Genomic DNA, 24033 nt, shown 5'->3' with positions numbered 1-24033 from the left:
ATAAACATAATTTTGTGGTAGCTCATCGACTCCATTATCTTATTTAATTTTTTTACGGTCACTTGCTACCACAATAAGGACACGCGGCGTAGATAATTAATCAATGGGTACTCCTTAAGCCACATCGAAGTAATTCAAACGACCTCATCGACAAACAAATGTAACGCCCTGTGAAGACGTTTATGACGTGTAATACCACTCCGGAACAACAGGCGCGCTGTCATTTCCACGGCGACTTCCTGCCTTTGTGGTTGATTTGGTACCGTATTTGTTTTCATTGCTGCCCAACTCGGCCAAGTGAGTTAAGCGCTCGCCGTAATTGCTTCGTTTTGTTATTCCCACGGAGGACTTATAGTTGTTTTGTTCTGCCGTTTACACAGTAAAACTGACTATATCGTGGACCGAGAGCAGCGAGTCTTCCTCCCAGGTGAGCGGCGTGCCCCGTTGAAGGCGACTCTTGCCGGAATTCGAAGGATGTTTTTAACAAAGCAAATGTGGAAGAAAGGCCACGTTCGAATGATTTAACACCCGTCTAGCTGTTTGACAGGTGCGGCTAAAGACTTACAACAAGTATGTATAAGCGTCGTACTTTTAACGAAATTAAACCAACATCCTGCTTGTGTTCACTCCCCAGCTGGCACAATGTCCGTACAGTACACAATTGATATCCAACTGACAGAGTTGGGCTTTCCCGACATCCTCCAACCTCAGGAAAGTCTCTCCACGTCATGGGACGACTCACTGTCATCTTGCCCCTCTCCCGCTTTGCCGACCTCTGACCTCCCCAGAGAAAGTCAGCTAGTCAAAGGGCAGCTCAAAGGCCCACAGGCCTGCGCCTCACCGGTGCTCCAGGCAGTTGGGTCACCTGCGCTCCAGGCCGTTGCGTCTCCTGCGCTCCAGGCCGTTGCGTCACCTGCGCTCCAGGCAGTTGCGTCTCCTGCGCTCCAGGCCGTTGCGTCTCCTGTGCTCCGGTCGCCACCATGTCAACAGCTACAACCATCATATAGTGGACAGGAGACCAGTCGCTTGGCGACCCCCTCGCAAGGCGATGGGACCAAACCGCCAGTGCCCCAAGAGCCACTGGAGGACAGCGACTCCGATGACAGCGATGTTTCTGTGGTCTGCCAGGAAGATGAGGAGGAGGACGATGATGATGAAGACGGGCTCGACAATGGTAGGGCATGCCTTTGGACAATTATGGAAACCTTATTGAAGTGCAAAATGTTTTATTTTTATTTACATTTTTTATTTAACCTTTACTTCTCCAGTTAAAGCAAATGAGAATAGATTATCTTTTTTAATGCCAACCTGGCTGCAAACAGCAGAGTTAAACAAGGTAAAATAAAAGCAAATACAAATAGACATATACAACAAACTGTTCCATTTGACCTACACAAACTGTATACAAAATAAATGGTAAAACATATCTCCAATCAAAATACACCACAGCTTTCTTCGCCCAACCCTTAATCTGTTGGTAGATAAGAGAGATGAGAGTCTTCTTTGTCCATTTATGAGGGCGCTTTGATCATAGATGTTGTGATCACAGCGCACATAACGTCACTTATTACAAGCTGTAGTCCCAGGCTCAAACTGTCGCCACCATACAACCGCCGTTAACTCGGCAGGCAGTTTTTAAAAGTAACATTTCAACATCAGTAATAAGTGTAAAAAGAAAGTTAACTACTGTAAATATAGTAACAGGATGGTCTTTGCTGAGTGAAACTCACCCAGTGGCTTTTTTTTTTAGTTACTGCAGTAATTTGTCTTGCATAGTGTTACGTAAACAGTATCCTCGAGTCGGTAATGTGTTCAAGTAGAACGTAAAGAATCACAGTGTCTCTTGTATGGTGTTTGGATCTTTGGGATCCGTTTTCATTTCTTATGAATGGAAAATGCAAGACAAATATTGGCTCATTTCCTGTGAACAACATGTATCAGAACACTTTTTCAACAAATTTCTATTACATACCTGAGTGTGTGGACATTTTGTGTTCTGAAGTTTGCAATACTTGTTGCAAAATTCAAGCACTAACACCTTCTGATCTCATATTCCCAAACATTTTACCAGAGGTGGGATTAAGTCACATACCAATGCAATTCAGTCCATTTATAATTTTTTGGGGGTTTTAATCCCAGATTTCCTTCAAACCCACAGATAGTGGCTGAAATACAAAAATATGAACACCACACAAGGGTTTCAATTCAATGGACAATCTGCTGCTCCTTCTGGTGTATGAGCCTTGCCCACCAGGGGGTAGTATAATAAGGTCACTACTAAGCTGCAATAATATCAGATGTTTTTCGCAGAGCATAAAGAATTTATTTGCATGTAACCCAAAAATAATCATTTATATTGTCATGAACAAAAGAATGCAACAATCTCACACCACCACTCTCCTTGTTTTTCTTATAGACTTGACAAATTCAGGCGACTATGTCTGCAGTGTGTGCGGGCTGCGGCTGCCCTCCAACTTCAAACTGCTGGACCACATGAACCTGCACACGGGAGCGCGCCCGTACTGCTGCGCCGAATGCGGCAAGCGCTTCTCGCAGATCCACAACTACCGCGTCCACCTGCGCAAGCACGGCCAAAACAAAGCGGATCGTCCGCACTGTCGCATCTGTCTCATGTCGTTTGCCTCGCCCAAATCTCTGGAGCACCACCTGTCCAATACCCACTTTGAGAAGCAGTTCTACGAGTGCGACCTGTGCAAGCGTGTGTTCACCAACTTGAAGGCCTGCGAGCATCATGTGGAGTTGCACAAAGCCATGCCGGAGATTGTGTGCAAAAAATGCGGCCGCCATTTCTCCCAAGCAAAATCCCTGAAGCGCCACCAGAAGAAGGCGTGCCACCGCATCTTTAAATGCACCGACTGCTCCGAGACCTTCAGCAACAAGAACTTGCTCCTCAAACACAGCTTCTCCCACCTCGGCCTGTTGCCTTACACGTGCATAAGGTGCCGGTGTCACTTCCGCCTAGCCAAGCTCTACCGCCAGCACAAGTGTGAACCAGGGCGCATCCACTGTGTGGCGTGTCTGAGAGAGTTTTCCTGTCAGGTGGACTTCATCCAACATAAGAAGGACACTGGGTGTTGGGGGAGCTGTGACGTCAAAGGGGACGAGATCCGATGTCTGGAGTGTGGCCTCAGCTTTAGCACCAATGAGGAGCTGAAGAAACATGGCGGGGCTCACCAAAGGGTCCTCAAATGCGCCGAGTGTGGGAAGGGATTCCGTTCGGCCTTGTTGCTCATGTCTCACATGGGCGGGCATGCTGGCAACTCTCCCTGCCTCTGTCAGAGCTGTGGATTGGGCTTTCCCCATCAGCAGAACTATGACAGCCACTTGAAGACGTGTGGACAAAAACCCCAGCCCGCCAAACCTGCGGTAAGTTTGGACACTTGACATTTACTAAATTTTTTTCTTGAATTGATTGTTACTGTTTTTAACAGTACCTCTGCTGGTTGCACCTCATTTGTTACGCGACAAGATTAATTAATTAATAAATTAATTATACACAACTAATTGATTATCAGGCGGAGACCTTGAATGTATCTACTTTGTTTAAAAGTTTGAATCGTATCTCTTTGGTTGTATTCAGCTTCTTCAGTTTTTATGTAGCTCAAATCCATCCATCACCACTGGTGTTCCTCAAGCTACTGTACTAGAGCGCCTCCTTTTCATCATTACTTGCTTTCCCTTGTTCTCATTTTCTGGAACTATAACACAAACTATTATTGCTACACAGATGACAACCAACTCCACCATGAAATTCTTCTCATTGGGAATGAAATCTACCATAACTAAATCAGACAAATTCCTCCCCACTATCACTCTTCCACAAGTCAGTCGTCGGTTATCTGTCATGCAAGATTGTCTTTCAAAACTCATATCTGCACACCTGCATCTACGCTTCAGTTATTGTAATTAGTGGGAGCCGTGCGCTAGTTTCTCTTTAATGAGCCGGTCCTGTCTTGGGGTATTAGGGTATCTTGGTGCTTGTATTTAGGTAGGATTGCTGAAATTGTATCATAAACCCAGTTCATCATCGTATCCACAGATATATATATATATATATATATATATATATATAAATAAAAAAGCAAATTTTGACAGGTTGTGCCAGTTTGAAGGACAACATTGTTAATTTTTCATATCTCCCTTCATTAAACAGATGTTTTGTCTTATTTTAGACTGCTACAAAGAAACACCCGTCATTGAAGAAAAGAAATCTTGAGACCGTTCCCACTACAAATGACACACGGAATCCAGCACCAGCACTCCCTGAGCCTATCCATGTGCAAAACAACACTGCTGCACCTATCACCGACCCCGCTGTTCTACAAGTCGGGACAGGGGACATCCCCTCCTCGGATGGCTGTTGGAAGCTCACCCTTGACAAAATCCCGCCACCCGGAGCTAATCTCGTCCTGTTTGTTGCAGAGGGCTTGACATTCCAGCCCACGATCTCACAGGCAGTCCCAGAAGTAAAAAATTTAGCAGCTGATCAACAGCTCGGCGTGTGGCGTACTATCCAAGATGCAGAGTGTGAACCGATGGATTTATCCAAGAAAGCATCCAATTCGACGCAATCCAACGTTCCTCCTCCTGTATTTAAAAGTGAGCCAATGGAGTGTGAGGTGTCGGGAGAGGCGGAGAGACAAGAATTGAGCGACTGTGTTATGGATCTCACGACAACAAACTCCGTAGTAAAAACTGAGCCTCAATCTCCTGACTCATCACAGAAGCCTTAGGAAGAAATTAAAACAGAGGTTGACTTTTCGTAATTAAGCATGTGCTTAAACAAACCCGAAAGAGACAATAATACAATGTAATGGTTGCAGTCACCAGACTCTCTCTCCTCAGCAATGCTATTGTTTTGGTTAGTAAATGTTTATTTTCTTTTATTAAAAACATTCCTATCTTTGGCATATTAGAATATTTGTATTTTTTAAAAATCGCGGGGAGTGTTTTTTTTTATTATTATTTTTTTTTTAAACCTTTTTCAAAGTGTTAGGCAAATTTAAATGCATAAACACTGAGTTCTTATTCTGCAATACTTGAAATGATGGTTGTGTGCAGCAACGTCATGTTTGTTTCCTTTTGCTTTAAAATGACTAAATGTTGAAAAGAAGAAAAAAGACGCATGTATATTGTATGTTTCACATGGGCTGCAAATGCAATACAGTTTTATGATGGCAGTAAATCCTCCTCTGTGTGAATGATTAGAAAGTTGTCATACAAGTAAGTGCAGTTAGATTTTCTTAGCATATGATGTGGTATGCTTTGGATCACGGGCTTCTCCTTTTCAGTAGAGAATTCACAGCATTGAGTATGCAATTAGAAATAATTGGTTAGTTTTAATTGATCTAGTGTGGAAGTAAAGGTTAGGTGTTTTTTTAGCTATTAGATTGAATTAGACAGTGCCGTGAATGATGTAAGTAAGGTGAATATAAAATAACCAGAGTCTTCCTAAAGAGGTTACGGAGCACAGGCATACAGTATAGCTTACAGGTACGTATTTTATTGATGATCACAAAAAAAAAAAAACATCTGTCCATCTGATGTAGTCTCTACTCAGGAATAGTGCTTGGGACTTGCATTTTATTGCATGTGGTATTTTAAAGTAACATTTGTTTGAGGTTGAATCTCGTTCAATGCATACTGACTTCTTAACACAAATAAAGATTTGTGGGAAATAATTTTGTTGAAAATGACATTTGACCTGTATCTGTAAACAGCAGAACCAACTACAGGCCCAACTACAACAAATATTGTTTTGTAGTATAATTTTTATGTGTATTAACAAGATAAATTTCTTGCCATGAAATGCTGAAATGGCTTGACATAATATAGACCGAACAGCCACATTATGACCATTCCCAAAAAGCCTTTCCAAAGACCAGACCAGTTTTAATTTAATGTGTTATAGGCGGTTATTATTATTTATTATTACTTAATCGATTGCATTAACAATATATTATTCATAATAACTCATAAGATAATGTATTCAAAGTATATTATAATAGTTTTTCTTAATATGTGCGTCACAATTTGGACTGCTGTTGATTTCCGGTCATGTCACAAACGCCGGAAGTGCGACGTCTACTAGCCAGCGATGTTGAGCTAGAATATACGCATACTGCCATAAAAATGTATTATATAATTTCAGTAGTCGCGTTTCCTGTATTTATTTTAAAGCAAAGTGTACAATTTGAATCCAGTCGTGTGCGCGTGTAAACTGATGGACAAGGACAAGAATCACGACATTGTAAGTACCTTTTCATCCTAGCAAAACAAGTAGCCTTGCTAGCCTAGCTGGTGACAGTCATTTTGGTCCGTGATGCACCATCCAGCCTGAACTCAGCTCTTGGATGGAGATGCACCAGTTCATCGGCGACCTCCTGGCGTCTACTTCTGGGAGCTCCGCGAAGGAGCAGGCCAACGTCATGAACGCGTGGAGCACGTTAGGAGGCGACACGTTCCAACAACGAGCCCGACCGATGCACGACAAGACCGAGGCGGCCCTGAGGAAAAGTAAGCACATAGACGGTACGTGCTTTTTAAGTCGTTGTGTTAAGAGTGATTTTCAGCCTCTAATATGCTCGTGACTGTTTCCGTCTGCCGTCGTTGTGACGTGGGACGCATAAAACATAACATATATCGACCAATTGCTTACACATGGACGTTTGTATATGTTTCAACGTAAGACTTTAAATAAAGGCGAAGAAAAAAAAGATGGCACTTATTTATAGACACTCAGGAAACGCCTTTACTATGACGTCACATACTTCACACACATTATTAGCCAATCACGAAGTAAGCTGTACGAAGAAGCCGGAAGTGAAACAAATTACAACAACAACAACAAAAGACTGCAAAAAGCACGTGGCTTAAAGTGACATCGAATGTAGTTTTCGTAATTAGTGGAAGCCCTGAGCTTGCTTTCTATTCAATTAGATGGTTTTATCTTGGGGTATTGGCAGACAATGACACCTAAAGTGTAGTGAAAATTCCACTATGGGTTCGCTGTTTTAAAAAGGAGCGATTTCACGTGCACTGAGACATAGGGGTTAACTGCCGTGAAGCACAAAGTCATATGTGAAGAGTGCAGCAGAGTTGTCTGCCCCGCAAGATAACAGCGTGTTACCAGCAATACGAAGTATGAACAATGGTTGTGGTGGCTGGCTTGACTTTGTCTTTTCGACCTGACCGCAGCTCTAAGCCACTGTATTATATAATGCACAGTTGGAACTTTGAATTCATTGATTTTTTTTTGGGAACCAGAGTACCACATTTTGAGGATTACTGTCTTAAGTCATTAATAAAGTGTAATCCTTTGCCTGTCATGTGTGCTAGATGTGCACCATGTCTGCACCTGCCCCGGCTGCCCGTTCTCTCCCAGACAAGCCTCGTACTCACTTCTGCACTCAGAAGCTCCAAAAGAGCGCGGCACCTCCACCGCCGGCACCCGCAATTCTCTTCCGTTGAGCTCAGCTGACGGCTGCCCCGAACCAAGCGGCTCATCGGAGAGCAGGCCCGACGCGGAAACTCCTCCATCCAGACTGTCCTCCTTCAGCCGCCTCTCCTCCGTATTCCCTTGCTCTGCATTCTGCCACACGCACCACCACTTCCACCACCACCACTGCCCTATCAGTACGTGTCTGCCGTGCCCTCCGCCTCCCTTCCCCTGCCTGGCGTCTTTCCAGCCCTGCCCGCACCAGCGCGGGGCCGAGGAACGCGGCCGCCCGGCGATGGCCGCCTCGTCGCACCCCTGCATGCACTGCTCCGCGTCCTTCTCCAGACCCTCGCAGCTGCTGCAGCACCAGCGCGCCGAGCACACCCACAAGCCGTCCGGCTTCTTATGCATGCAGTGCGGGCGGACTTTCAACTCGCACAGCAACCTGCGCATCCACCTCCACGTGCACACGGGCGCCCGGCCGTACACGTGCTCCGACTGCGGCAAGGGATTCAGCCAGTCGGGCGCTCTCAAGATCCACAGGCGGATCCACACGGGCGAGAGGCCGTACTCCTGCGGCTTCTGCGGGAGGGGCTTCCCCCACCTGGCGGGGGTCCGAGCCCACCAGAGGATCCACACGGGGGAGAAGCCTTACCGCTGTAGCGAGTGCGGGAAGTGCTTCACCCAATCCGGAGCCCTCAAGATTCACATACGCATCCATACCGGAGAGAGGCCGTTCGTCTGTAACATCTGCGATAAAGCCTTTTCCAACCGCTCCGGCATCCGCTTCCACAATCAAACGGTTCACGGTCTGGCCCCGGAGCAGGTGGGGCTCGTGGGGGCGCCGCTCGGGCGTCCTCGTGCTTATCCGCCCGCCGGTTTTCTGAACACGCTTCACAGCCCCGACAGCGGCACGTCGTCGCAGACCGGGAGTCAATCTGGATTCACGCTGCTCGGCGGAAACGCGAGCAAGTGTCAGACGGAGGGAGAGAGCGCAAGGCTGATGTACGCGTGCGAGGACTGCGGTCTGCGTTTTAAAGACGCGCCTTCCCGGAACAGACATCAGACTGTGGTGCACTACTCTGCGGAGGAGGGGCCTGCCAAAGAAGCAAGCACAAATGAGGGAGTCACTCATGACAGTGGAGAGTGAGTTAGTTTTGCAACACCAAATTGTTGCCAAAATACATTTGTCAGGCAAAAGAAAGTATTGCTTGACTTTCCACTATCGAATACAGTGGAACCTCCAAAGTCACACAGCTGATGCACTTTTCATTTGTTTGTTAAACGCCGGGAGAACAGTAAAACAAACACAATGAGCACGCCTACGCAGGAACTGCTGCCAGCCACAGCTTACGCCCAGACACTCGCACGCAGACCCGCTGACATCACACGCTACCCCACCAGGTCCCGCCTCTTAAAGGCGCATATCTAACACACAGACACTACAATAAGTTCAGTATTTTACTTTTACGCTTGCAATTTGCAACTTCTTGTGCTCAAATATGTTTACAATGTGTTTTAAATGTGTTTTATAAGTTTAAATGTGTTAACCTGTGGTAGGGGTAACAGTATAAAATGTTTAATTTTTTTTTTAATATAGTTTCTCTGTATTGCGGATTTTCACCTATTGTGGCTCGGTCTGGGACGACGTATCCATGATAAATGTGGGTTTACAGTCCAACTATTGTCCAATTTATATAAAAATATAAACCGGTTAAAGTGAGAAAATCTTTTGACTTCATTTTATTGTTTCACTTTTTTACTTTACATTTGTTTAGTTAAGGTTTCATGATGGTGACTTTAGAGGTTCCGCTGTTCAGTTCCTACTTTAATTGGAAATAACTTTTTTCCCAACATGAGCAGGGATGAGCTCCAGCTTCATCGCTCCTCAGTATCAGCAAGAATACAGTATGATTACAAGACATTTTGTTAGTGACACCAGCACAATCTTTGGACATCAATACTGTATTTGTATTCATTTGTCAATATTCTTTTTTACTGTGGTTGTAGAACTGCACTGCATCATACTGAAAGTGTTTAAAAAAAAAAATTATGTACCTAAAGTTATCACCAGTGATGCATTGTGTTCGCAAGCAAAATAGCTTTGTCGTGCCTTACAAGTGAAATGTTTCCCCCTTTTATTGTTGACCAAATGACACTACAGTGACCTTCAAATTAAGCACTTTTTGTGCAACCATTAGTTGCGTTATAAAACAAAATTGACGAAACAGCTGTAGTTGACAAAAAAAAGCAGTTTATTTTTAATTAAATGTAAGTGTGAATCTTAAATTTAAGACCAACATTGTGCCAAAAAGTTGATAAAATTCACAATTGTTTATCTTGTGTTTAAATGTATTTGTGTAAAGGAAACATTTGTTGCGCTCTTATGTTAAAAAAAAAAAACTTGAAAAAGGGTGTCACACAATCTTTCAGTTTCTTTTTCTTTTTTTTTGCAGCACAGGTACAACATAGAATCTCAACATGTCTATTGTGCCTTTATGTGTCATAAAATATTCCATTAAGAAACATATTAAGCATGTTGCACTCAATACTGTACTAGCCACTGTCCAGTCCACTTGTTAGACGTTTAGAGCTCACGAGAGCCACCTGGTGGTAACGTACAGTATATGTCCACCACATCAATCCCATTTAATCACATTTGTTGGAAGAAAAGGTGACTAAATACTTTTGCGTGTCGTTTGTTGTTTTTGCATCTGTAAAAAAAGTGCAGCTTGTGACCAAAACAACCTTTCATCAACAATAATAAAAATACATGAAATATGGTCATATTGTCTTTGTGCAACAGTGTATTTACACATTGTTCTCCTTTCAGATACACAGCAGTGTGTTACGGCTCCCACGTCAAGCTCCACTTTGGGGACTTGCGTCATTGGAGATTCCGCTGTGTCAGCTTTGGTCCACTTTGGACAACCCAGTCCATCCCGGTTCTTGAGAGTTCCTCTCACAAAGGTTCCTCGTACCTCTGCAGTAAAGAGTAACATGATGATTTTGGCTCGGCGTAGACGGCGCTGGGAGGTCGTGGTGCGTTGGCGTGGAGGGCGGGAGTGCAGTAGCCGTTGTCGAGCATCCTGTGGGAGGGGCAGTCGTAGCTACTGGGGGGCCCGCGCGTGTTGCCGTGAGGCCCCCCCGCTGAGGGGGAAGGTTCCTGCTCGCCGAACGGGGTGGCGTATTCGGGCTCTGGCGGAAGCGGCTCTGCATACTCTGGCAGGTTGCCAGGGGAGTCGTAGTGGTTGAACATAAACGGGACCGTGTAGCCCTCGTTTGAGCCGGGCCGAAATGTAGAGCCCACCTTCTGTCCAATGGCGGGCTGCGCATAGTCTGCAAAAAAAACCAAACACTTTATTTAAAATATGGTTTAAAAAAAAAAAAACAACAGAATCTTGGTATTTCATATTGGCTCTAACAGAAAAACTATCTATCAAAAGGAGAAGCTCATGATCCAAAGCATATCTCATCATGTGTTTACCTATCCCAAATACTCAAGTCATCATCCACTTAAGCTACAGTAAATAAATTCCTTACTCAACTACACGCCTCTTAAAAAAATTAGCAACAGTCCGTAATCACTATCGTTGAGAAACTAAAGTGTTAATTGCTGCGCCCATTTGGCTGCTAATCAAAACAGCAGCACATACTGAGGCATGTGAACAGTCTCGCGGATGGATTCAAGTGTGTAGTCTTAACTGCACATTATAGATGAATGCCTTGCCCTGCGATTGATTACTCAAGATGAGGACATATTGTGTTTAACGACGCTCATCTTCCAGCTAGACTGACAATCGCTAAACACAGATGTGGTGTGATGTTTTAAATGAGGTAAGATTTTTGTTTTTTTTCAAAAGTTCAAATGTGTGTGTAAAATATTTTGTTTGAACACATTCACTGCCATTGACGGCTTTAGAAGTCAAATATCCATGTTAACTAGGAAGGCTGGCAGTGAATGTTTTAATTTAGATTTAATTAAAAATCATTTTCATTTTTAATAGAAAGGCAATGTTAAATGATATCTTATGTTAATATATATTTACAATAAATTAACCAATTAATGATATAAATGATAAAAATGAATAACTGCATTCCAACAACGTAATTAAATGCTAAATGAATTCAACAAATATTACAGGACTCGTAAATCTGAATTATGTCTGCTCTGTGGGAAAGATCCAGGCGAACGGGCCTTGCGGTGTTCCGCGGACCGTATATTGCCCACCCCTAAACTAAACTCTAAACTACTCTACTTTGGCTTGACATAAATTATGATACAACGTACTGATAATATTGGTCTTTCCCCACTACTGTTAGTGGGGATATGGTGTGGTACCATTTACTTTGCACCTTGACCTGTTTTTATCTTTTGGTTGCAAATTTGTGTTTAAAAAAAACAAAACAACCCTCCAACAGACATTTGCCATAATTTTGAATAGCATTGTTGATTGGTCAGTTTGTTTCTTATATGGTCAAATAGTGCCCGCTCTTCAAATGGACGCCTGGCACTTCGTCGTTGACTGCTGTTCCCACGCCAGGATTTCAGGGGTGGGTTTAAATACTACAAAACCAATTGCCACAAAAGAAGGAACCAATGAATGAAAATACTCGAATTGAGGCCAAACTCGAACTGAATTACCCACAAAGTGAAAAAAGCTGGCTGTATTTTTCAGTTGCCACCCAGTGTGTTGTGCTTTACCACCGCCTAGAGGACGAGGGTGGAACAGTATCTCCTCATTCTTAAATCTGAGTCCAACTGACATGTTCAGGATGTCTTTGTACAGTACAGACTAACATTGATCTTCATTAGCTACCAGGCCACTACCAAAATGTCTCCAGCACACATTTAACTCGTCAACCTCTTAAGAGTCCACTCTTCTGCCTAGTCTGTGGTGTGGGGGGGGCCTAGACGCCCCTCAAGAGCTCCAGTAGACACAATCCCACAGCTGTTTTAATTAGACAGGCTGCACCGGATGGCGTTTTGTCTTAGCGTCGCCCCGCCGTCCTGTTTATCGCTCTCAATGAAGGGGCCCCTCTCTGGGGAGGGGGATGAGAGGGCTGCAAGGAGGACCAGTGGGAGGCGAGGGCGCTCGGGCTGAGCGGCCTTTGTCGAGCGCCAATTAAACGGTCCCTTTCAGAGAGGCTCCGCGGGTCAAAGAAAGGAATGTTTATACAGCGACTGGGTGACGGCCCAAAGAATGGACGGCCCGCGGAAAGGGCTGAGAAGCCCGCTGTGACGACCCTTAGCCTGCTTACACCGGGGAGAATTGAATGAAGGAAAGCATGAATCAACAGTAGAATCCCAAAGGCCAAACCAAAAAGGACTGAATATCGCTGCATGAACAAACAAATGCATCATTGATATCATTCTCACCATTGAGAGTGGGGGTCGGGAGGTCGTCGTGGATATGTCGCTCCAGAGGGTACGAGATGAGCTCTGAGGGAGGACACGGGAGAGTCTTCACCTGGAAACTCTGGCAACCTGCTGAACACACAGCAGTCACGCTTACGCTTTAACCCCAATAAACAACATTGGCATCACGTTAAGGGGAGAAGCACACTTACTTGTTGGCACGGAGTACTTCATTTGGGAAGCCTTTTTCCTGCATGCAACAGAGCACAAAACATTACAATGTCTGACAAAATACATAGTTTCTTTATTCTATACAGCTACTATATGTGGCGCCGTGCCTCGATTCTCTATGGGGATCCAAGTAGACCAGCATTTATCCACCTTTTCCTCCTCCATAAAACTTCATTTCATCAACAGTGTGCGCCAGCGTTTGTTACGATGTTTAAAGTACTTTCAACACATCAGGGTGGGACAAGTGCTGCTTTCCCCGTCCTGCCTTCTTAAACAGAAGTGAGGGCGGCAAAATGCCGGCTTTTTATAAACAATGCCTTTTAGACACCTTACCAAAAATACACAAATACAGTGGTGCCTTGAAATACGAGTTTAATTCCTTCAGTAATCATGCTGGTAACTCAAAACACTGAGATCTCAATCATCTTTGCCCATTGAGATGAATGGAATTGCCTTTAATCTGTTCCAGCCGCCTGTTATGTTAATAAGGAAAAACAGCACTCTTCAATATTGTACTTTATAAAAACACAGCGTAGTAACAAATGAGTGTAGAAGAAGAATTTAACAGTTTGTGCATCATGATTTCATGCTGCAATCCAATTCATGTGAAGTGCTCGCCTTGGCCACTGGGAGACCGTACAATATAATACAGTCATGCAGACGCGAAAAAAGAAGAATTTTCTTATTTTACTCCTACTGTGAGTGACTCAGTAAAATGCTATAGTGTTAGTCATTTTTCGCGGAGGACAAAGAATATATAACTGCGAGTATTATTATATGATTTGTCTAAATGTGCCGCTTTCTAGAACCGCGACTATCGAAATGCACAGTCGAAGTCCACAACTATAATTTTTGCGCAACGGTCCACTTTAGTCGCGTTTGGCCTAGTCGCTCGATGTGCGGCAGGCCATAGGTTCATTGAAGATTCGAAATTGGCCATTGGTGTGATTCGAAGTGTGAATTGTTGTTTTGTCCAGATGCGCCATGCGATTGGCTGCCGACTAGTCCAGGGCGTACCAGTCTTGCTCCAAAGTCAGCTGTGATAGGCGCTAGCTCACCTAGACCCTTGATGACAACAAGCGATATATAGACAACTGACGGAATTAACCCAAAATGCATATTTTCACAAGGAGGAAGGAAGCTGAGGAAAACCCACGCAAACACGAGGAGAACCTCAGAACTGTGAGGCATACTTTCCAACTAGCTAACCACTTAGTGTTATATACAAGTCAATTACTTAGCTGTGGAAAGTCTGCTTTCTAATAAATGACTACTCTGCAATTGAGCCAATAAACGCCCCAGGCCACTAGTTGAGGAAAGCGTGAAAGTGTATTAAAAAGCAAACCTTCTCTTCCACCAGATTCCAGCCAACAAACAACCGAAGCACATGATGAGTCCCAGGACCAGTCCCACTGCGATGATGACTGGTTGGCTGGATCCTGCAAAGTATAAGTAAGCCATTTGTACTCTTGCTATAACTTTGAATCCAAATGTGCCAGTGTACAACAAGTAATCGTAGACGCACTCACTCTGCCTGGACTCCACTAAAACGGGGCCCTCTGTGGGAGCGGGCGATGTGTTTGGAGTCACTGCATTAGATTTGCCAGGCAGAGATTCTGTCAGGCAAAGAATGTCAGATGAAGAAAATTCAGGTAAAGATAGACACACGATAAAGATCGACACTATCCGCTACCTTCAGGTGAGCGAGACCTCGGCGTGACCTTGAAGGGGCAGCCCAGGATTTGGAGCCGAGCTGAGGCTCGGCCGCCCCAGCTCCGAGGCCGCACGCGGATGAAGCGAGCCACGGCGGGAGGAAAAAGGCTGTTTACCACCCTCAGGTGACCGTCCGCATAGGACTCAAACACCTTGTTAGATAGAGAGATAGAGTTATGTTTTATTCATCCTGTGAGGAAAATGAAATAAGAGCCACAAGAACAAGGTTGCCGACTGATATTTTCTCCACAACTGCATCAGCAAATGTTGTTTCAACCCCAACCTTTTCGTCTTTGCTGACAGCATCTTTGTAAACTTTCCAGTTCTTTCTGTCTCTGCTAAAAACGAGGACGTAGGATTTGATGTGGTTCTCGCTAGATCCGGTTGTGATCACACCTGGAAAAAGAGAAGTGCAACAATGTGGATTCACTTCACATTTTGTCAGTTTCACGGTCAAAATCGTGGCTGAATTGCTACATGGTTTGAATGCGAAAGTAGAAGCACCTCTGTTCTGATTTTGAGTGGTCCGTCAAATGGGAGGCCTCACTAAAGAGCGCTTCCTTTTTTTAATACAGCAGCTCCTCAGTGCTCCATTTCGACATTTGCAAATGGAACGCAATCAACTAGTTTGCAAAACGGAATCCGGTTCAATCCCACCTGTTATAGAGCTTTTGTCAGGGAGTCCAAACTCCACCCAGGGCGACGGATCATTCCGCTGTGCGGTCCAGACGAGGCCCTCGTGTTCAGAATGCACGCTTCTGGTGGACCAGGACATCTTGTGCTCTCGGCTCTCTTTGTCTCCAAAAGATGAGGCGTTTAAACCGTGCACCGCCAGGATGTTGTTGCATTCTGTTGAGCAATCACAGGAATGGATGGACTGCTGGAAGTAGTTCATTACGATATGCTGAAAAGTTTTGTAAACAGCCACTTTAGACGGCCAGGAAATCATCTTTGTAAACTATAACACACTTCAGAATGAAAATGTGTGATTTGAGGCCATCAGGCTGTACCTTGAGTGAACACCAGCTTCTTTTCAGATAATGACCCCCTGTCCGAAAAGATAGGTCAACGTTCACAAGAAAGTCCGTTTTTAAAGTATTTAGACCATGTCAACAACTGCAGCTTACGGACATTTTAGAAAGGATCCCATTGGAAAAAGTGGACTCGTAGAGCGTGAGGCTCCTCCCACGGCTCACGCTCACGCGGCCTCCGAGACTGTCGGACATTGCTCCGGCGTGCACGGCAGACTTGCACAGCACCGACGTCTGTGGCAGAGGGGGCAGAGGTCAACCACAAGCCACTTAAGATCTGGCAAAGTTACAACATTGGACCCGTTTAGAAATTACACAGAACCTAAAAAAAAGGGCATGGCATCCTGCAATCAATTAGATGTGTGATGATGTCATCACCAATGTCTGGTGTGATGTAAAAATAATTGGATAGGGACAATTGCTTTCAACACAACAGAGCGAGAGAAGCACGAAACCTCCCACCACGCTATTAAAATAAGGCATTCTTTTACATGCAGGGGCCGTGCCACCACAGTTACTGCTCTGATACTTCCTTTTAATGCCCCAAAAATGCCATGTCAACTCCATCACCTCATTTGGTGTTTGGTGCGATCAGCAACACAGAAAAATGTGGAATAATGCCAGCTTTTACAGAAAGACACATGACACACAACACTAGAGGGTAAATACTACTTTTCCACAAATCTAGCCGCATGCATTTTATACTCACATCTCTGTAGCCCTGGTCGGAACTTCCCCAAACGTCTCCCGTCACGTTTTTGCACCCGGCTGGGCAGTAAACACTGAAAAGCAGAAGACACGTAAGCGACTCTCGATACTCTACTTCTTGAACAAAGATGAGAACCATATAGGATTCACCAACCTCAAATGCGGTGAGCTAAAATGAGACCCTCGTTGTAAACAAGAGATAATATCTGCAAAAACAAGATCATGTCAATTGATGAGGAGTTGGATTCAAAGGAAGGCGTGAGTATTTATTAAAGGGCTTACATAACAACCCCCCTCCCTTTATAACCCATACATGAGGTAGCCCAGTGTGGCGCAAGTGTTGCTATATGAAGGGACGAGCGGGCATCAGTGTTGAGATGAGCGAGGCCTTTGTTGCGTTGACTGACGAGCACGGCGACTGGCTCTCGTGTGATCTCAGCTAACAGACGGCGGTTTGTGCGTCCAGACATGGCAAGATTTCACAAACGAGCCACGGGAAAACAGGAAGCTCTGGTACATGCAGCGCAGTCAGGATGACCTCATCCGGGGAGACTAAGTATAGACTCCTGTTCAGACCAGTCGCGTGATGCAGGAAAACTACTCAATCCCTACATCCTTTTGTCTTAGAACAATACACGTCAGTATAGCTGTTGTCACGTAGCCGTTGATGGTCCCGGTGTCGTGAGAGGAGAAGAATCGGTCCTCACCGAACCACACACGGAAGCTGGAGGCCTCCCAGTATTCATCCTGAGAGGAGTCTTGCTTTCCCAGCAAACACGTCAAGCAAAGATAGCGACAGAGGCTGAATACCAATCAGCGGTTACACGCACACGCATACGCACCCACGACTAACAATTGCGCACACGCCGTGACAAAAAAAAACCCAACAACACACAGAACCATGTCAAATGACGTGAAACATTTTTCAGCAGCTCACATTTGTACTTGCGCAGCTCTCATGATCACATGAATTGTATTATTGTAACCAAATGAACACATTTGGACACAGTTTCTCATTCAATAATACTAGTAAGCGTGTCCAAACCTTTGACTTGGTAGACCAGTAATTTCCAACCACTCTGCTGCAGAACATTAGTCTGCCACAGGTAATCATCCAATTTCACTTAATAGGTCTGAAAATTATGATTTCTTTCTTGCAAATAATGTATCTTTGTTTACCCATCTATGCCAGCGGCATATAGTGACAGGCAGAACAATACAAATTATCTGCCACTTAATGGCAGAAGGTTCGATAAACCTGTGTACGGACCTGTTGCCATTCAGACGACAAATTCATAGCTCTTTATGTTCAACTAAACAGGCCCAGATTTCACACTGCAAAAGGTCCATTTTTAAGTAAATTGAGACTACGTCATTATTTCAGTGGATATACTTTTTGGGACATCTACTGGTGTGCCGTGAGATGTTTCTCACGTCAAATATTTACCTTGACGCATTTTTGTGAGTCAATAAATTCAGACCCAGGACCAATTTTAAGTGTCTATTAATTGCAGTTAATCTATGTACATAAATGCTCAAATAAAACTGGCTATAAATGTACGTATAAACACGTCCTACTGAGATGTAATTCCCCCAACCAACCTGTTCATCAAAATAGTAATAATCAAAAGTTGCGAACGTATGTAATGTGAGTCATACCTGGATAGAGGCCTGTGGCGTAGGACAGTAGAAACCCCCGCCCAGACCGATGCGTCCGCGACTTGAAGGTTATTGTCACTTCGTTGCTAGCGAGTGTCATATTCTTTTGCGACGCATTAAGCCGCCCACACACCGGACCTGTGAACACACAGAAATTATGAGTTTTTTAAAATTATAATTCTATTGTACATGTAGTATTCTGACTGGAAACCAATCCAGGGTGGACCCGACCTCTCGCCCAAAGTCGGCTGGGACGGGCTCATGCTATACCGTGACCCTAATGAGGACAAATGCTACAGAAAACGGGTGGATGGATGGCTATGGTAAATGATTATTCTGCTCCAGGGTTCCCCCTACAGTTGTGAAGTGTAATTGGGGCAGCAGTTTGTTTGTTTTACATAACATTCTTAACGGTCTTACAAGTATACAGAGACGTTAACTACTGTGTAATTAAACTAAATACAACCTAAATAAAGTAAAAACTACTCCCTTTCTTAAGATGCCCGGCAGACACATAATGGAGAGGGAACCACAAGGATCAAAATGTGCTATTTGTTGGCGGCAAGTTTCTCTGCGCTTTTTCATGCTAGTCATAAGCCAAAATGGATTTAGCTGCATGCTGTTGACGTTAGCATGTGCACAAATAATTTGTGTATGTCATCAATATTGAATTAATTGTATTGCTCATTTATAATTTGTATATATTTTTACAAGTATTATATGATTCTACTGATCAATACAGACACTTTCATATGCCGCAAGAAATTGAATTTCCACTTTTATGGTTATGATTCCACTATTCCCCTTTGCCATCGCCGGATCATTCTGTGATGACAGCATTGCGAAATAAAAAGCAAAACACACTAAGTTGAATTCTGGAAAATTATCATTTGAACCCCCTAGTTGTTGTTTTTGTTTTTTTGTTTTTTTTGGGGGTGGTTGATCTCCAAATTGTACAATAATAATCCTAATAATGTAAGCGCTTGTAGACTAGTTACTGCTTTTAGGAACAGTAACCCGGCAGAGAGAAAAGAATATTAAAGTCATGACTCAGGAGCTACGGTTTCCAGTAACAAACACAATTGGCAACGTAACAGTGCAATTCTTCCATCATATATTTCTCAATCGTATTTTGGGGCAGAGACAAATTCGTATGTCCTTCAAGACAACTTTGTGCGCGTCTGAGTTGGGTTCTTACATCAGTGTGTCAAAGGAAAGGCATGCCCTGTATATATTGGCACGGGGAGTGTCGACAACGGCACGGGAAAGAAAAATCCATTTGGCTGGAACGGATATGTCAAGTTACACGGCCAGTGAAACTTCGTACCTAGGCTGGGATGCCCATTTTTATCTGTGATCACCAGAGAGCCGTTGCTGCAACCGGAGCTGCTTTCGATGTCAAAATCCCCAAAAAGAAGTCGCAGTGTGCGGCCTTCTGGGACACGAAGCTTCCACTTGCACCAGGTGTTACTGGGATACGTGTTCGGGTAGTTCTGTGAGGCCAAGGTGCCAGACTCTGTGCCCAGCAGTGTATGTCCACAGCCATCACCTGAAACAATACAAATAACGCCCTTCCATTGATTTGAAAACTAGAAAAGAATTGTTTTCCCCATGTGTTTCAAGAAGCAAGCAGATAAAAGCAGTTAAAGTGCGGTTGCTCTACCTAGTGGGAAGTTGATAAATTCCATTGAATCAACCCCTGACAAAGAAATAATAAAATACAATAAAAGAAAACACCAACAACTATTAATCCAATGCATTATGGTGCGTACAATGAATTGATTAAAAAAAAGAAAAAACTGTAATTACAATCAGAAGAAGCATTTCAATAGGTTATTAACTATTTACATTGTATTAGTACTTGGTAGCAACTTACAAATTATTTATTCAACTTAATTCAGTAAAACATCACACAATTTTGCCTATTCATTACAAGGGAATTTGGATGTTTATTACTTTCCTCAAAGTTCATTTACTATTGTGCTGCGAAAAGTTTGAAACCATCCATAACATAAAGATTATGGTCATGTAATTTTCTTCGAAACACAAAAATAAGCAGTCTGCTTTCATGGAGGACTACAGAAATCAGAGAATATTTAGTGTTTACAGGCTGAAATTCCGAAGACTTGCACAAGGTCTCTAAACGATTAATTATCACAATAATTGTCAATTAATCAACTAATTGTTGCACCTGTAGCACAAACGCTCATCACCAAAAGAACACTACACCAACAGTGAAATATGGTGGTGGCTGTTTTTCTTCAGATGGAATTAGGCAATTAGGCCTTTAGTCTGGTTGGAGAAGATTAGGAATGACTAATGTTGTTGTTTTTTGGGGGGGGGGGGGGGGGCTTTTTTTGTTTTCTTTTTACTTTCCCTCGCTGAAGAAAAAATATTCAATTGAGTCGTACAGGTTATAGGTCACATTTAATGGTTGAAAAAGTTTTGAAATGATTTATCTTGGCCATAGGGGTGCTTGACAAATTTAGTGATTCACTGAACATAGAGTGGTTTTAGTGGTCGAATGTTGATCAATTAGTGGATTTCTGAATGCTGAGCGAGCCAGCAAAAATTGGTGTGGATGCGGGGAGCTGTCCGATCAATCTGTTAAGCACCGTACCATCGGTCCTTGTTTTACGACAGTGCCGACAAATGACGCAGGTTACGAACAGCGCGCAATGAAATCGTTTCCATGTGCTGCCATCCGGCGCTATTTACTGTCACCGACTTTTCTACTGCGTTGGCGTAGACCCTGACTTATTCTGAAAGTTTGTCTTTAGGTTTCGACTGTCAAACGCTGAATTTGTTCCCTTCTTTCCGCCCATGCTGATTCATAACATCATCTGACTGTTGCTTCCTGCGACAAACACTCCGACCAGACTGGAACACTAATATTTAGATGATCTAACTCATCAGTGGGCAACAGTAAATAAATATTTCCCAAAGTGATCACGCAGAGATAGGTTTTGCGGAGCCGGCAGCAATATGTTAAGTAGTCAAGTGGTACAGGAATGGTCCAAAGATCCAAAATGCACAGGTCACCGTCTGAGCTTCATTCTTAGTCCTCGTCTTCCATATAAGGGAACTTAAGATTTGTTGAGTCCAAACTGCGGGATAACCTTGTGTGCTCACCCTGTGTCCTCTCTCTCGCTCTCTCTCTCTCTCTCTCTCTCACACACACACACACACACACACCCCAGCCCCCAACTTCTACACAGCTCTTTATCTGTTTTTCAGTTTTTGCCCCTCTTCAAGCCCCCTAAGGATTTCCTGGAAATGCCACAGCGACATACAGTAACCGTGGGCAACAGAGCACGGATCGGTCACTTCACTCCGGTGGGAGGGTCACTTTAGGGAGTAGTGCTCCGGCTAAATCATCTTTCCCCTTTCAGACAAAACACGAGCTCCTTTCATCCTGATTTGACCTGTTTGGGAAATTGAGAAGAACGGTTGCAGAAAAGTGGATCCATATTTCCGTCTTGTGCTTTGCTGACAGGTCCTCACAGGTCCGCACAAGCAGACGGGATGCTCACCTGGAGGACCTGCAACTACATTTTCATTACCCTGTCTCATGTGTCAGTAGGATTTATTTTTTTTTACAGAAAATTCTCCCTGCAAAAATCCCTGCATTGCATAATACCCTTCCAAATGGGTAGCATCCCACTATCGATATGGCTCGGATACTCCCCCCTAAAGTGTAAAATTGCCGGGTCGATTTCATTGCCCCTATTCCGTGTCAGTGTAGCACAGCGATGTGTAAAAAAAAAAAAAAAAAAAAGGAATCCACATTTGCCGCAACGACACAGCATCCCGCAATCAAATCATGACAGGATGTCAGGGCAACTATGTGCGTTTTCAAACAGCGACGCATCATCCCGCAATCAGAGGATTACATGTGTGACTATTATACTATACTATTATAATTGCCAGAGAGCGACAGTTTCTTTCAACACAACAGAGTGAAAGAATGTGAGCGTTCGGCGTTAAACTTCCCGCTTCCATCACACGCCTTTACATGCAAGAACCAGCCCGCCTCACTTACGGATCTGATACTACCTCTGCACATGTAAAATGGCCGGGTTTACTTTTTTTTTTTTACTACCCCCAATTTGGTAAACAGTCATACTCAGCTGTTTTGCAGTTCACTTATTGCGGGTTCTATGCATTGCAGATATATATATATATATATATATATATTTGTTTTTTATTGGACAGTAGAGTTACTAAACTGCACAACTCCGGTAAATAAACATCATAGCCTACCACTGCTAGTTAGAACGAATTGTAATCCATAACAGACGGTATAGATAGCGGGCGGATGGAAACAGCCGCTTATGTGCTTTCGATCACTTTATTCGACAAACGGTAACCAAAAGACAGTCATCACAATTGTAATTACTGTAGTGTAGAACGTGTGGATCGTGACCCCCAAGTGTGTAAAAAAAATACTAACTGCACCTCACATGCATATACTGTATTAATGATTTGGGATGAAGTGTATGCATGAAACTTTAAAATATATATTAATTATACGATAAATACTTGGTCGCAAGTTCGTCTATTGCGGGGGTGGTCTGGAACGTAACCCCGGCGATAAACACGACACAGAAAAAACTAGTATAATAGCACAAAAAGGCATGCTCAGTTACCGCTGAACTCAACTGTTTTTCATTTGAGTTTTTTTTAAATATTTAGGGTCTACACATCCCCCCCAGATCAATATTTACTGTAATTATGACATAGTGATAGACTACAGCGTATTCCGGTTTACGTACAAATTCAAACTCCGTCTTAATCTGAGGGCCCCCTGTAAAGACACAGTCAAACAACACTAGAGGGGAAATACTATTTTTTTTCTTTTTCCACTCTGCGTGGGCCCACCAAAGCTCTCTGCCTGTTTCCCAGCAATTACAAAGTGACTGTGGAGTTAATCATCAGCCGACGGGAGGAAACCAAAGCCACAGACAGACTGCCCAAAATAACACAATGATTGCACTCTTGAGTCTCGAGTATGGTGAAGGCACTGCAATCATTCTTATTCATGTGGCATATGGATCCCACTTCTGTGCAGGGGAGACCTGCGGGAAAGGTAAACTCATAGCTGCAGGTAAACATGAAGGGAGGAGTATGTCAAGAATGCAAAGAACACGTGATCAACAGCAACAAAAAGAAAATCCTACTCTACTAATGTAAACTTAACCTACACAAATGTGAAAAGTGCATGTTTTGAAGTGACGGTGATATGATGTTGGAGACCACAGGACAGTAAATGTAGTGTTTGTGGTAAATAAACATAGTTTTACAGTGTGCCAGTGACTTCAAGCAGAAACATAAAACAATATGATCTTTAATAAACTGCAGAGAAGGGAAAAAAATAAAAGCTTCGAGACACAAATGTGAGCTAATTAACTCAACTAGTTTTCGTAACTTACCCTCTTGGCCGCGGACGCGTATGGAAAAAGTGTTAAATGCAAGGCAGTATCCAATAAAAAGTGATTTCAACCTCGCATCTCCGAGGTTTCTGCACTTCGTTCTCATGGTTTCCAGAGCTCAGTGCAAGTCGTCCAGGCTCGTGTGTGTTTTCTTGCTGCTGCTCTCCCGACTGAGCAAAACTTGTAGTCGAAGCTACTCGGCCGTTTTGCTATTGGACACGAAGCGCTTACCTGACTTGCGATTGGCTCGCTGCAACTGTCAGTCAACACACCGCCCGCATTCCAATCCTCAGGGGGCGGGCTCCTGATTATACTGATCCGAGGTCAGTCTGTGCGCTCGTGTTAATGGTTTACCTTTGTTCACCGGGCACGGTAACACTGAACTCGGATCAATTACACTTTCTTGATGATTAATTCAGGCTGGAAGTACGTTACGTTGAC

General features: G+C 43.8%; 3 protein-coding genes across 5 annotated transcripts; 2 read left to right on the top strand and 1 right to left on the bottom strand.

Annotated features, from left to right (window-relative positions):
- The first annotated feature begins 237 nt into the window (after positions 1-237).
- wu:fe05a04 (zinc finger protein 79) lies at positions 238-5688 on the top strand. The gene is made up of 5 exons (XM_061675015.1): positions 238-297; positions 381-427; positions 635-1174; positions 2417-3387; positions 4194-5688. The coding sequence occupies exons 3-5, from the start codon at positions 643-645 to the stop codon at positions 4752-4754; spliced, it is 2064 nt and encodes a 687-aa protein (XP_061530999.1). The 5' UTR covers positions 238-297; positions 381-427; positions 635-642; the 3' UTR covers positions 4755-5688.
- A 343-nt stretch (positions 5689-6031) lies between these two features.
- si:ch211-79k12.2 (uncharacterized protein LOC568844 homolog) lies at positions 6032-10226 on the top strand. Of its 2 annotated transcripts, none has more exons than XM_061675017.1 (3): positions 6032-6271; positions 6357-6537; positions 7360-10226. In XM_061675017.1, the coding sequence occupies exons 1-3, from the start codon at positions 6245-6247 to the stop codon at positions 8607-8609; spliced, it is 1458 nt and encodes a 485-aa protein (XP_061531001.1). In that variant the 5' UTR covers positions 6032-6244; the 3' UTR covers positions 8610-10226. The 2 variants fall into 2 exon arrangements, with proteins under 2 accessions (XP_061531001.1, XP_061531000.1); XM_061675016.1 differs by having other exon boundaries at positions 6357-6552.
- A 2-nt stretch (positions 10227-10228) lies between these two features.
- si:dkey-34d22.1 (discoidin, CUB and LCCL domain-containing protein 1) lies at positions 10229-23750 on the bottom strand. 2 transcript variants are annotated; one of them, XM_061675013.1, is made up of 15 exons: positions 23593-23750; positions 19488-19709; positions 18161-18298; positions 16656-16707; positions 16503-16575; positions 15894-16027; positions 15773-15810; positions 15420-15611; positions 15046-15158; positions 14743-14914; positions 14579-14665; positions 14395-14488; positions 13031-13068; positions 12840-12950; positions 10229-10798 (listed from the first exon to the last, which is right to left on the bottom strand). In XM_061675013.1, the coding sequence occupies exons 1-15, from the start codon at positions 23696-23698 to the stop codon at positions 10422-10424; spliced, it is 1947 nt and encodes a 648-aa protein (XP_061530997.1). In that variant the 5' UTR covers positions 23699-23750; the 3' UTR covers positions 10229-10421. The 2 variants fall into 2 exon arrangements, with proteins under 2 accessions (XP_061530997.1, XP_061530998.1); XM_061675014.1 differs by having other exon boundaries at positions 12840-12947.
- Between the last annotated feature and the right edge of the window lie 283 nt (positions 23751-24033).

This window comes from Phycodurus eques, chromosome 4, assembly GCF_024500275.1.
Source record: "Phycodurus eques isolate BA_2022a chromosome 4, UOR_Pequ_1.1, whole genome shotgun sequence".
Classification (NCBI taxonomy): domain Eukaryota; kingdom Metazoa; phylum Chordata; class Actinopteri; order Syngnathiformes; family Syngnathidae; genus Phycodurus; species Phycodurus eques.
This window is presented reverse-complemented; position numbering and strand designations above follow the sequence as displayed.